Raw genomic sequence first — 14822 nt, forward strand, 5'->3', positions numbered from 1 at the left:
AGCCTGGGCAACAAGAGTGAAACTCTATTTCAAAAAAGAAAAAAAAGAAAGAAAGAAAATAATATATGCACTAAAAAAACTGGATGAGTCTACCCAAAATTATTAATGATTATCTCTGTGTGGTAGTAACAGGATGTGTTTTTCTTTATATGTTCCTATATTACCTAGACTTTCTACAGTTAACACTTTAAAAATTAAAGTTACTCTGCTTGCCATGCAGCATTATCTGATTCTCTGTAAATCCATTAATCTTGAGAAGAGACTAAGCTTTTTTTCATATGATGGTATCATATTTTGCTCATTTACCTCCCTCCATATGCATGAAAGACAACAGATTCCTTTCCTGTACTAATACAGCCAGTGATTGTCTCCAGCATTCCAGAGTTCACCATTTTATACATAAGTAAACGTGTCTTAGGATCAACTGCTTTTTCCTGCAAGAGATAAAGCACTGTAAGTGAAAATAACTGCTAATTACAAAACATATTCTGAGCTACTTCAAATATTTTTTTTTTGAGACAGAGTCTTCCTCTTGTTGCCCAGGCTGGAGTGCAATGGCACAATTTTAGCTCACTGCAACCTCCACCTCCTGGGTTCAAGCAATTCTCCTGCCTCAGTCTCCCGAGTAGCTGGTATTATAGGTGCCTGCCACCATGCCTGGCTAATTTTTGTATTTTTAGTAGAGACGGGATTTTACCATGTTGGCCAGGCTGGTCTTGAACTCCTGACCTCTTGATCCACCCGCCTCAGTCTCCTAAAGTGCTGGGATTATAGGCGTGAGCCACCAAGCCCAGCCTAATATCTTTTTTTTAGAGAGAGAGAGAGACAGGGTCTCACTCTGTTGTCCAGGATGGAATGCAGTGACATGATTATAGCTCACTGCAGCATCGAATTCCTGGACTCAAGTTCAAGTGATCCTCCCACCTCAGCCTCCTGAGTAGCTGGGACTACAGTTGCATACCACCATGCTGGATGCCCAGCTAATTTTTACTTTTTTTGCAGAGACAGGGTCTCCCAGGGTTTCCCAATGTTGCCCAGGCTGGCCTCGAACTCCTGGGCTCAAGCAATCCTTCCACCTTGGCCTCCCAAAGTGCTAGGAGCCACATCACCTGGCTTATTTACATTTCTCTTTTTTTTTTTTTTTTGAGTCAGGGTCTTCCTCTGTCACCCAGTCTACAGTACAGTGGTACAAACATGGTTCACTGCAGCCTTGACTTCTTGGGCTCGAGTGATCCTCCCACCTCAGCCTCCCAAGTAATTGGGACCACAGGTGTGTGCCACAATGCCCAGCTAATTTTTTTCGTAGAGCTGGGGGTCATTATATTGCCTGAGCTATTCTCGCACTCCTTGGCTCAAGTAATCCTCCTGTCTCTGTCTCCCAAAGTAGTGGGATTACAGGTGGGTGCCACAGGGCCTGGCTTTATTTACATCTTTTTTTTTTTTGAGACGGAGTTTCGCTCTTGATACCCAGGCTGGAGTGCAATGGCGCGATTTCGGCTCATCGCAACCTCCGCCTCCTGGGTTCAGGCAATTCTCCTGCCTCAGCCTCCTGAGTAGCTGGGATTACAGGCACGCACCACCGTGTCCAGCTAATTTTTTGTATTTTTAGTATAGATGGGGTTTCACCATGTTGACCAGGATGGTCTTGATCTCTTGACCTCGTGATCCACCCGCCTTGGCCTCCCAAAATGTTGGGATTACAGGCGTGAGCCACCACGCCCGGCCCTATTTACATCTTTAATTTGAAAAGCCAATCTCATAAAAAATATCAAACATGAAGTTTTTTTCTTCCCCCAAGTTTTCAAATATGAATCTTCCTAGTAAAAAAGAAAAAAAAAATCTATAAATCCTTACTGCTGTTGAATGCTCCTTTTTTTCATGTAGGCGGGCACTTCGACGTTCTTCTGAGTAGGCATGTTGTTTTAAAGCATTGAAAACATGGTTTGATAGTTTTAAATCCATTCCAATTCCATCCCCTACCTGAAACTCAGGTGCAAACTGCCAAAAAGAAGAATTAGCATCTAAATACTTTAAAATAGGGACAGTAAAACAACAAAACAAAACAAAAAAAACAAATGTGTAGTCTTTAATTAATTTCTGACTCAACAGATGATCATACTAGAAAAGCAGAACTCATAGCTACTATAGAGAAAAAATTAATTAACTCATAGAAAGAGGAGCAATATTATTTAAGAAATTACAACCCAAAGGAAGGCATTTATTCTATGCATAGAAAACATCTCATTGCATCCAAAACTAAGGTACAACTTTTGGCATATGAGTTGTACCTTGCTTTTAGACAAAGGACAAAATATTGTACTGTGAAGGCTACACTAAATCTTACCAAATACAATTTTGTAATTATTTGTGAAGAATGGGTTGTTATAGCAGACTATGTCCACACCGTGACAATTACGTTCTGGAACTGTGTGATTCAGTTAGGTAGCCACTAGCCACATTTGGATATTTAAGTTAATTAAATTAAAAATTCAGTTCCTCCATTACACCACCCAAATTTCAAGTCCTCAGTAGCAAATGTGGCTACCATATTGAACAACGCACATATAGAACATTTCCATTACCACAGAAAGTTCTATTGGACAGAACTGTTCTAGAATCAGACCTGGAATATTTCTAGAAATGATATCATTTCAAATATATGTTTACTTAACAAACATTTGTGCTTTAAAATTTAAATGTGTAATATATTAACTATGAGATTTATAAAGGATTTAGAATGCTATGTATATATTTTTTGAGATGGAGTCTCGCTCTGTCGCCCAGACTAGAGTGCGATGGTTTGGTCTCGGCTCACTACAACCTCCGTCTCCTGGGTTCAAGTGATTCTCCTATCTCAGCCTTCCAAGCAGCTGGGATTACAGGCATGTACCACTACGCCCTGCTAATTTTTTGTATGTTTAGTAGAAATGGGGTTTCACCATGTTAGCCAGGCTGGTCTCGAACTCCTGACCTCGTAATCCACCTGCCTCGGCCTCTCAAAGTGCTGGGATTATAGGCGTGAGCTCGGCCTAGAATGCTATTTTTAAAAATTACACTTTACTTCTGATTTTGCACAGGTAGTTCAGGCACAAGATAATAAATTCAAAAAGCACAAAAGGGGATACGGTGAAAAATATTTCTCCCTCCCATTCATATTCCCCCATCACCACTGTTCTGTTTTTTTGGGTAGGGATGCTATTTTATAGAAATATGCTGAAGAATAAATGTTATTTTCATAATAACTATTAATTTTAGAATCAATGTGAGTTAAATTAGTTTTTCGATGCTGCTACAGAATTTTATTCTGAGGTACTTTGTATTTTCATTAATGTCTCAGTTTCCATGATACTGATGTATTATTATCTTAAAACATCTTTAGAAAGGAAAAAAGGTATTTTTAGAAATCTAAGATATTATATTTAGAATCCTGTTTTTAAAACGTATTCAAACAAAACTTTAAATTCAGAGATAGATACTTTCTGTAACTTACATTTTCCATTCTTGCTGTATTCTTTCTCCCACATACTACTTCATCATGTTTGGTGGTGATATCTTTTCCTTTTCCAATAAAGCCCTTTTTAGGAGTGGGAACCGGTTTTGCTAAAGGCAATTAAAACAAGCCAGGTATATAAAAATAGCAAAGACTACATTGCTGCATTCAATGTTGTCTGAAAAGACATTTGAATCTAAGAGTAAATTACCAAATGAGATTCAAAGAAAAATATAAAACTAAAAGAGTTCATTGGAAAAATTAGTCTTCCTATACCTCTATTTTGCTGCCCCCAGAAAATAAAAGCTTTGGTACCTGGTCTGTAGGGATCATCACGAGTATCCTGCCAGTCAACCTCATCTTCAGAGCTATCGCTGTCTTCATAAGGATGCACTTTTCGATAATTTTCAAAGGAAATGGAAACTTAAAAAGCAAAAATAGTTGAAAATTTACTTAGGAGCACATTATGAGCACAACCACTCAATGGAGTTGTCACAGTAAGGTTATAGTACCTTTGCTATCTCCATTGAATTTTTTTTCTTCACGCCTAAGCTGTGCGTCATATTCTCTGTCAAATTCCATCTGTAGCATCTGAGCCAGCATAAGGTCACTGGAAGTATCAATGTTTTCTCCAGTAATAAATGGTCCTTCAGCAACACTATTCAAAATAAGGCAATATATACTAATATAACATGCTTAAGTAAACAGAGGTTGCCAATTATGAGAGTAAGAGCTGCCTTTTCCATGTTAAAATTGAACAATGGGAAAGAACTCTATCAAACCATTCACATTCTCTTGCACAGCTAGCCTTAAGATCAATGGCATGCACCTGTAGGAGTACCAACTAGGATTAAGAGAGCTGGGAGAGAAAGCTAAAGGTTCTATAATAAAATCCAAACTGAGATCTAGAATTCATTTGTTCTGAATGCAAGTCTGGATGTTTCACTTACCCATAATGAAAGAACAGATACATATTCATGAAAAGATAAACTATAAACACTTGATCAAATCTGTACCTCGTCTAGTTCAACTGTGGCATTAACATGAAATAACTAAAACCCACAGAAACAGTGGTTTGTCCAAGATAATAATGAAAACCAATGCAGACTCTGGACCAAAATTCAAGTATCAGTGGACTCTCAGCATGGTGCTTTCTTCTGTACTGCTTTTTCCTAACCACTTGTCATGACAATTACTCATCAAATCCTAAAAGTTTGCTATAATAAGTTGCTAGATAAAGTATTTTGTGAATTTTACTTACGCAACTTCAGGAAAAACAGCAGCTTCTTCTTCTAACTGCAATTCTTTGGCCAGCTGTTCACTCATTACATCAGCCAAAGAACAAGATATTGTATTTTGAGGGACAGCCCATGGACACTATTAAAAAAGAAAAAAGAACAGCTCAATTCATCATAATGAATTAAAGTACCTCTCATTTTACAAAGAAGGTTATCTTTGAGAATTAAACTATGTAGTTAAAAACCAAAAATGAACAATTAGCTATTTGCAGAAATCATCTCAAAAGGAAAAATATCTCCCAGGTCAAATTTATTCAAGGATACATGTAAACTAAAACAGCCCAAAGCGCTTTTTAGCCTGCTAAGTAAGTATATCCTTAAAGCTGAGGGGAAGCATCAAGTTTTTATAGCATCCCCCCAGTAGCTAATGAGTTAATGTAATTCCTCTTGTTCCAATTCCTTGCTCACCAAGCTACTTTCTGCTTATAATCTGATTTCCCATGTAGATTTTCTTACAGGAATAGACTATACCAACTAGCACAATTTGAAGCCTAATGAAAAGTTATATAACTCATTTTAATTTAAATACTGAGCCATTGAAGTGTACAAATTACGTCAGCCCCTCTCAAGACATCTTAGAATATACTAAAAACAAAAATAAAAACAGGCCAGGTGTGGTGGCTCAGGCCTGTAATCCTGCGTTGGCACTTCGGGAGGCCAGCGCAGGCAGATCACTGAGGTCAGGAATTCAAGACCAGCCTGGCCAACATGGTGAAACCCCATATCTACCAAAAATACAAAAAAATTAGCTGGGTGTGGTGGCGCATGCCTGTAGTCCCAGCTACTCAGGAGACTGAGGCATGAGAATCACCCTAGCAGGTTAAGGTTGCAGTGAGCCAAGATTACGCCACTGCACTCCAGTCTGGGTGACAGAGTGAGACTCCCTGCCATACATATACAAACAAAAAGCAAGAACAATCAACAAAAATTTCAGTTTTTATTTTATCTCTTTTTTTATTTGGAGACAGAGTCTCCTCTGTCACCCAGGCTGAAGTGCTGTGGCATGATCTTGGCTCACTGCAACCTCCATCTTCCCAGGTTTAAGTAATTCTCCTGCCTTAGCCTCCTGAGTAGCTGGGATTACAGGTGTGAGCCACCACGCCCACTAATTTTTGCATTTTTAGTAGAGATAGGGTTTTGCCATGTTGTCCAGGCTGGTCTCGAATTCCTAACCTCAGGTGATCTGCCCGCCTCAGCCTTCCAAAATACTGGGATTACAGGTGTGAGCCACCATGCCCAGCCCCAAAATTTTATTTCTGAACTTCAGAAGCTGAGAAACAGGCTCTTAAAACAATACCAACACAGCACAGTAATATTCTGTCAGACCCAGTTGGCCTTCCTCAGTGACATACCACTGCCTCAGCCTTCTTGAAATCAAACTGTAGGTTTATTTGAAATTCATAATTTTTGAGGGAGCAAGATACTTTCCTCAGCAGCAGCAAATGATTATATCTTATAGCCTAGTGACTAAGACCTTTAAAGTTAAGATGTCTAAGCAGCTCCTGAACTTGTCCAGTTCTTTCCATCCCTCTTCCATAATTCTACTCCAAGGTATCCCATTCACTGGGTTACTTTCAGCGCATCCTAACGAATCTTCTGCTCTCAATCTTGCTAGTTTCCATTCTCCACACCATAACACAATAATTGTTCTAAAATGCAGATGTGATTAGTTCCATCTCCTTACTCAAAATCAAAATCTCTTTTATTCTTTCCCATTGCTTTTAGGATGAAGTCCAAACTCATTCCTTAACTACTACTGAGTATCTAATTTAGAATACAGCATAAAATGATATCTGTTTTAGCCACAAAATTATTTGATCAAGTTCAGCCAGTGTAGGCCCTCTAGTTGGTCTAAAGACTTGTTTGTTGCATGACACTCAGAGACAACTGGGCAAGTGACCTTTGTTAAGATTCCACAGTATTGACATTCAGGAATTTACTTGGCTCAGGTTGTTTGGGTGGAGCACCTTAAGGGTGACAAATGATAACTATATTTATGCCTGAGTGAATGAGAATCAAGTTTTATCTAGTCTCACCCTGAGACTGAGGAAATACACTTGGTACCTAGCACACACCTACAAACACTATCGCAGAACTGTTCCAGCCTTCTGTAAGGCCAGACTTGGAGAGAAGAGTCTTCTGAAGGTCTGGTGTGACTCTCATTCACTCAGAGCTTATCTGTAATTGAGTGGAGAACTCTCCTGGTAAGGATTTTAAGGTCTAGAATCTTGAAGCTTTCTCTAATCTGGAGAATATAGCTAATTTTTTGGCCTCATGACTCTGCTGACTTCATCCTCTAGGTAGAAGATACAATGGTGTTTAGCCTAGAAATGTTTCATCTGATCAGTTTTATAGTCCAAGTTCCAAAAGGCAGATGACCGTCTAACTCAAAATTCTCAATCACATTTGGCAATGACTAACAGTTTCATAACAGACAACATTTGAATATTCACTATATTTAAGTCATTTGGTTACATATACATAACTTAGATAGATTACTTACATCACACAACAATTGAGTAGCTGCAATCCATCCCCATTTTATGGATTTTAAAACTGAAATACATAAAGGCTTTTCTCTTAACCCAAGATGAGCTCTGAACCAAGGCAGTAGGATGCCAGGCTGCACTCTCAGCATTTTGCTATATAGCTTCCCCATCACCTCATCCTGGGATGTGAGAAGCAAACTGCCCTACCGCCTGCAATACAAAATCCAAATTCTCCACCCTGGGCAACACAGCAAGACCTCATCTCCACAGAAAAATTTAAAACTAGCTGTGCACAGTGGCTAGTGTGAACAGAGGCAAATGCCTGTAGTCCCAGCTACTCAGGAGGCTGAAGTACGAGGATTATTTGAGCCCTATAATTGTGCCACTGCACTCCAGCCTGGGTGACAGAGTAAGACCCTATCTCTAAATAAATAAATAAAATCCAAATTCCTCAGCAAGGAATGCCCTTTACAACTTGCCCTGATTTAGCTTTCCAATCTCAACCCTCATCTATTCTACACTCTAGTAACACTAATTATATGCCAAAGATGGCATACTTAGGCCTTGCACAGTGGCTCATGTCTGTAATCCTAGCATTCTGGAAGGCTGAGGCCGGCAGATGACCTGAGGTCAGGAGTTTGAGACCAGTCTGGCCAACATGGCAAAACACCATCTCTACTAAAAATATAAAAATTAGCCGGGAGTGGTGGTGGGCACCTGTAGTTCCAGCTACTCGGGAGGCTGAGGCAGAAGAATCACTTGAACCCAGGAGGCAGAGGCTCTGGATGCTAAGGCATGAGAATTGCATGAGCTGAGACTGTGTCACTTTACTCTAGCCTGGGAGACAGAGCGAGACTGTCTCAAAAACAAAAAAGATGGCATACTTCCCCCCTGCATACCTTCACACATTTCTTTCCCTACCATTGGTTTTTCTCCCTTCTTTATTTACACCAACTAAATGTCACCTCCTCTATACGGCTGTCTCAGTGTTACCAAAGTTGGATCCTTTCCTTTGTGTTCCCATAGCAGTATGCAAACACTGTTAATGCAGGACTGATCACTGTGTTAGGGTTAATGCACTAGCCACAATAGAGCATGACCCATTGAAGGGTAGAGTCTTCTCATCCATCTTCAGAGCCCAGCATAGAGCTTCAGACATTAAGAGGCATTCCAGTATTTCCTGAGCAGTATATGCCAAAAGCAAGCACTGGAATGATTGGCTGCAGAGGTCTGATGCCTTTCTACATCCCTACTAATCTAATGTCCTTTCCCCCATCTTGGAAAGTCTGCCCTTTTGCCTGCTCACTTCTGAGGCTTCAAGTCTTTTGCCATTTGTCAATTAATTCTGCTAAGGTATTAAACAAAGTATTAGCTGACAATGTCTCAGAAAAGGCAAAAATGACAGGCAGGAAATTTGTTATTTTGAGGCAGAGATCGACCTATTCATAGACACACTGGATCAGAAAGGGAAACATGTAGAGACCTCTAACAGCACCAACGTACCCTCATGCCCACGCCTGCTGACTCTAGAGACTACACTACCCTATGCCAGCTCATCCGGTCCACCTCACACTGAGGCAACTTCCTTGGGTGAGGTAAATAAGTAAAGATTTCAGAAAGGCTGCCACTCCCATACTTGGAAATCAAACCCAGACTCTTCAAGCCAACAGTTAAAAGCCCTCCACACACCTTTCCCAGGCTGTGAGAGGGACAGCTTCTGGGACGGGGGAAGACCCCTTCGGCTTTCTCTATAGACAGAAGCTGCCTTTTGTCTATAGGGAAAGCCCAAGGTACCACAGGCTGTATGTAAGGGAATCCTTTGCCATCTGTGACTCTTCAGTAAACCGCTCTTCGTAAAAAATCTAATGAGATGAGGGAAAGGCCCTCTATAATCTTGCTCTGTCCTAGCTATCCAAAGTCATTTCCTACTATTCCACTCATCAACACAAACTCCCTACAGTATCACAATCTGATGGGACACCCCATACAATCCTTTCCAGTTAGCGATTGTTCTTCAAAGGACATTCATCAAGCTTTTAACCAGCCTCTCAGTTTTTTCTTTCCTGTTGCTAAATAACCCTAAGACCCACCCTGTTTTCCTCTCCTTTACAAACCTGCCACCACTGAACTCTGTTCCTTGGGGTTCTTCACTACTACTGCATTCTCCCCGACCTGGCTGGCTGCACATTAGAGGGGTATCATCTCCCTTTCCTTCCACCTCCTAAAGATGTGACCTTCGCTGCTTATATCATTTTTTTTATAAAGGTTTACTGCAGATAAGTATGGGTAAAACATCAAGTAAAATTAAAAACAACAGCCGGGTGCGGTGGCTCACGCCTGTAATACTAACACTTTGTGAGGCCGAGGCAGGCGGATTGCTTGAGCTCAGGAGTTCAAGACCCCCCTGGGCAACATGGTGAAACCCCATTTCTACTAAAATATAACAACAACAACAAAAATTAGCCAGGCGTGGTGATACACACCTTTAGTCTCAGCTACTCTGGATGCTAAGGCATGAGAATTGCTTGAGCCCAAGAGGCAGAGGTTGTAGTGAACCAAGATTGCACCACTGCACTCCATCCTGGGCAACAGAGTGAGACTCTGTCAGAAAGAAGAAAAAGAAAAAGAAAGAAAATAAAAGAAAGGAAAGGAAAGGAAAAGAAAAGGAGAGAGAGAGAAAGAAAGACAGACAGACAGACAGACAGACAGAAAGAAAGAAAGAAAGAAAACCAGCAAACATGAAAGAGGTACACAGTAACAAAAATTTAGTCCTCTACTGGAAGCAAGTCAAGGGAACCATAACCTACAGGAAGGTCTTCTTTCTAACCACGCAGCTAGAAGACATAATCTAAGCAGAATATTTAAGCAAGTAATTTTTCAACTCAGGACAAGCGTCTCTGAAAAAAAATGATCTGGGTCTACATAACAACACTAATCCATTTAAAAAAAATTTTCAGTTTTAGCATAGTCTTACTTTTACAGAAAAAAACTGCCAAGACAGTACAGAGTTCCCAAATACTACACACTCAGTTTCTCCAAACTGAGTGTTATAATAATGCAAGGTGTTAATATTATAACACCTTGCATTAGTATTATACATTTGTCACAATTAATAAACCAATATTGACACATTATTATTATTAACTGAAGTCCATACTCTATTCAGATTTCCTTAGTTTTTCCCTAACATCCTTTTTCTGTTCCAAGATCCCATTCAGAATACCACATTACATTAAGTTGTCACGTATCCTTAAGCTCCTCTTAGGCTGTGAGTTTCTCAGACTTTCCTTATTTTTTATAACTTTGATACTTTTGATGAGTACTGCTAATTCTTTTTTTTTTTTTTTTTACACAACTCTCTATCAACATAGCTACACACTTCCTCACTTTTGCTTACAGTTTGCCAATCCTCCCTTCTTGGATTTCCCCTAAAATTCTTTGACTGTAATAGTAGTTCAGTGGCTGGGTGTGGTGGCTCACGTCTGTAATCCCAGCACTTTGGGAGGCCAAGGAGGTCGGGAGTTCGAGACCAGCCTGGTCAACATGGTGAAACCCCGTCTCTACTAAAAATACAAAAAAGTTAACTGGGTGTAGTGGCACATGCCTATAATCTCAGCTACTCCGGAGGCTGAGGCAGGAGAATCACTTGAACCCAGAAGGCGGAGGTTGCGGTGAGCCGAGATCATGCCATTGCATTCCAGCCTGGGCAACAAGAGTGCAACTCTGGCTCAAAGAAAAAAAAAGTAATTCAGCATTTTGTAACTTGTACCCTGGTACCCTAGGAGAAGGATCCCCAAGACCCATTCAGAGGGTCTATGAAGTCAAAATTTTCACAAAAGAAGTAAGACATTCTTTGTCTTTTTAAATTTCCAAAGAGTGGGGCATTTTCCAGAGTCTTCATCAGATGTGATAACATCATCACCCTGATGGCTAATGGAATGTGTGCTTGGTATTCTCATGTTTTCTAAAATTTTCTAAAGAGTAGATTTAAGATATAAATGCACATTTTAGAGATTAACTCAGTTTGTTCTCAGTATTTCTGCCTCGCTCTTATTACCCATCTTCACTTACGCCTGCTACAATCTACTTAGCAGTGAGGATGGATTTTCTTTAAATATTTCAATTTCACAACAGATTGAATGAAAAAAGAAGATAGAAGAATCCAGATATCTTCTAATAAGTCAGATGTTAGAGACTTGTAAAAATATAAAATAATGCTGTTCACTAATTTTGTTTTAAAAATAGTTTTCTTTTGGCTAGGTGTGGTGGTTCATACTTATAATTCTAGTACTTTGGGAGGCCAAAGTAGGAAGACTGCTTGAGGATACAAGTTCCAGACCAGCCTGAACAACACAGTAAGATCTCATCTCTATTTTTTTATTTATTTTCTTTTTCTACTTTTCTCACATGTTCTAATCTACTTTTTAAAGTTTTCTTTAAATGTAAAAATGTTATTTATGCTAACATATGACTTTTTTTTTAAAGCCAGTCAAATTTAACAGTGGGGAGGCTGTATACCAACTTTAATGATACTAATGTTAATAAGATCTGATAATACACTACCATCGAACTACATGACTTTTAAATGACTTAAAATTTTTCTACTTCTCAGTTTTAATTTCGGATATAAATATCAATTGATATAATCAACATAAACAAAAGACATTTGGGGTCCTCAATGATTTTTAAGAGTATAAATAAGTCCTGGCCAGGCACAGTGGCTCATGCCTGTAATCCCAGCACTTCGTGAGGCCGAGGAAGGTAGATCACCTGAGGTTGGAAGTTCAAGACCAGTTTGACCAACATGGAGAAACCCCATATCTACCAAAAATACAGAAAATTAGCCAGGTGTGGTGGTGCATGCCTGTAATCCCAGCTACTCAGGAGGCTGAGGCAGGAGAATCGCTTGAACCCGGGCAGAGGTTGCAGTGAGCTGAGATGGCACCATCGCACTCCAGCCTCGGCAAGAAGAGTGAAACTCCACCTCAAAAAAAAAAAAAAAAAAAGTCCTGCTGGGTGTGTGGTGGCTAGCGCCTGTAATCCCAGCACTTTGGGAAGTCAAAGTGGGTGGATCACCTGAGGTCAGGCGTTTGAGACCAGGCTGGCCAACATGGTGAAACCCCGTCTCTACTAAAAATACAAAAATTAGCCAGGCCTGGTGGTGGGCGCCTATAATCCCAGCTACTCAGGAGGCTGGGTCACAAGAATCGCTTGAACCCAGGAGATGGAGATAAATAAATAAATAAAAATAAAAAAGAGAGAAAGAAAAAGTCCTAACAAAAAAGTTTTGAGAATCCTTCCATTTTTCAAAACCCTCCTCAAATCTTCACCTCTTCCATGTAGGCTTCTGTAATCACTCTGGTTTTCCACAAGGTTAGAGAAAAAAAGGATTAATGATAGTACTTTCAGCCTCTTTCTAATTGTTTTGCCTCTCAAAATACTGTCCTCCCAATAGAGAGCATCTATAAATCCCAGGAGAATTTTTTGTTGCACAATAAAAATGGGATTTTATACTTCTGATGATGTATACTTAAGTAAAAATATGACAGTTAAATATTTTATACTGAATTAGTTTTGTAAGTGAAATTTGTTCTGAAATTAGGATGTATTATGAATAGTTTGTCTCATTTGACATTTTTACCAGCCTTTGTCAATGCTTAACTGAAGGACTTTAACATATAGAGTATATATTTATAATATTAGTCTCTGTCTACTGATTTCATGCTTTCATTTCTACCAATCTTGACCTTGTAAACAAGGCCTTAAGGAAAAACACACAAAATAACATGCAGATGTAACCACATTTGCCAATGCAGTACCTCAGATTCTTCCAACAGTTGTATGAGAGCTTTTATAAAATTAACCTTCCCTTACTTAATAGCTAATTATTGACCTCTTTTCCTGTTAAGACCTAGCCTGAAGATCTAGTAAGTTTCATAGGTAACCTTTTAAATGGGAACAAATATTCTGTGTTAGAATGTAAAGAACAATTATGAAGCTGGAAAAGCTAGATTCTTTCACGACCTTAATTTGTGAAACACAAAATCCCAATGGAAGCCCTCTGCTCTCAAGCAGACCCTCTATAAAGTGGCAGAAAAGTATTTTCATCCATATAATCAAAGTATCATGAAAAGACCTGCCTGGAAACCAGAAACCAAATGTGAAATAAAAGTTTTTAGTTTGTCATTCTATGAAAAAGTTTAAACGTCAAAGCCCAGGCAGATAATAAAAATTCATAACCACTTTACAGTCCGTGGTGTGCACTTGAATATTAGCGTCGAGGGAGGAGGGTGCGCCTGGGTTTTATCTTTTACTACTTCAAAACAAGTAAGTTCCAAACTAGGATAACTACACTTGTCAAATTAAGGAAATAGCTTCCTAAACCAACTTTCTATCTGGCTGGCTGTGTATTTGGCTGACTCAACTTGGCCCGTGAAAAACAAGATCGTGCTTGTTTCCCCTCTAGTGTCAGCGTGTGTAAGCCAGTCCTGCTCAGATACATGCTACGGTGATTCAGGAGAGAGAGCTGAAGAAATAGAGAGCCCTAACCACTCAAGGTGGCCTTTGGGAACCCCAGCCGCCCTCCACCCCTCTTTCCGCTCCCCCCATCCGCGGGGCTGTGAAAAGAGGGGTGCTCCCTTTCCGCACCCCTCTTTCCACAGCCCCGCGGCCAGTGCCCCCCCTTGCCGAGGTCGGCGGGGTCCAGCCCCAGAACCTCCCGAGTCGCCCACCAAGGCGCCCTCCCCGGGCCTTCCGAGAGAACCAGCCCGGGTGACCAATGCAGGTGTACTCCAACTTCGTCTGCCACTTACCTTGCTGGGTCCCCAGGCCGCTGCCGGCCCGGGCTCAGGCGATGCCACTCCTACCAGATCCATTGGGGGATGAAGGCAGCGACAAAAACAGAGCAGAGAGGTGGCAGGACGGGAAGCAGGCTCCGCCGAGGAGACAGGCGGGGCAGGGGCGACTGGCTGCTGGTGCCGGAGCGGAGGTGACAGATGGCGGCGGCAGCGGTGGCGGCGGCGGCCGCGTCCGGAACTGGATCTCTCCTCTTCCGCCCAATTCGCTGGGACAGTCGCTTCCAATTGGCCGCCCGCCCCTAGCTCCTCCTTAAGGCACCTTTCCCCGCTCCCGGGCGGGCCACTTCCGGCCACTGACAGCCCGTCCCGGGGAAGCAAGGACCAGCTGGCTGTCTCTCGGGGTCACGTTGCCGGTGTCGGCCAGGGCCGGGCAGCGACTGGGTGTGGCTTCCTTTGGCCCAGGCTCTGCGTTGTCCCCGCACTGCCATCTCCTTCCTTCCTCCGTGGCACTCGAGACAGCCGCTGGATCGAAACTAGATTAGACTTGTGGATTGTAAATAAACAAACAAACTAGGCTCTCTCTGTTTATTCATTATTTCCTGGCGTAATTCTAAACTGAAATGACTTGCGAGACAGAAAACGGCAGGTTTATAGAGGGAAAAAGGCCTGGAGGGGACAGTCGGAGTTTGTGGTGGTGGTTGTTGCGGGGCGGGGTGTGGAATGCGGAAAATGTGTAAAATGTGTTACA

At 41.1% G+C, this 14822-nt stretch overlaps 1 protein-coding gene across 1 annotated transcript in view; it reads right to left on the reverse strand.

The window, feature by feature from the left end:
* RIOK3 (RIO kinase 3) overlaps positions 1 to 14314 on the reverse strand; it is a 28052-nt gene extending 13738 nt beyond the window's left edge. The window contains exons 1-7 of the mRNA XM_064379340.1: positions 14090 to 14314; positions 4752 to 4867; positions 4003 to 4148; positions 3806 to 3913; positions 3491 to 3600; positions 1855 to 1998; positions 307 to 434 (exon numbers count right to left, since the gene is read on the reverse strand). Coding sequence (XP_064235410.1) covers positions 307 to 434; positions 1855 to 1998; positions 3491 to 3600; positions 3806 to 3913; positions 4003 to 4148; positions 4752 to 4867; positions 14090 to 14152 — 815 coding nt within the window. The 5' untranslated portion in view covers positions 14153 to 14314. The remainder of the gene's footprint in view (positions 1 to 306; positions 435 to 1854; positions 1999 to 3490; positions 3601 to 3805; positions 3914 to 4002; positions 4149 to 4751; positions 4868 to 14089) is intronic.
* Between the last annotated feature and the right edge of the window lie 508 nt (positions 14315 to 14822).

The sequence above is a fragment of the Aotus nancymaae genome, unplaced genomic scaffold (genome assembly GCF_030222135.1).
Source record: "Aotus nancymaae isolate 86718 unplaced genomic scaffold, 86718_ANA_hifiasm-v0.15.2.pri h1tg000020l, whole genome shotgun sequence".
Lineage (NCBI taxonomy): Eukaryota > Metazoa > Chordata > Mammalia > Primates > Aotidae > Aotus > Aotus nancymaae.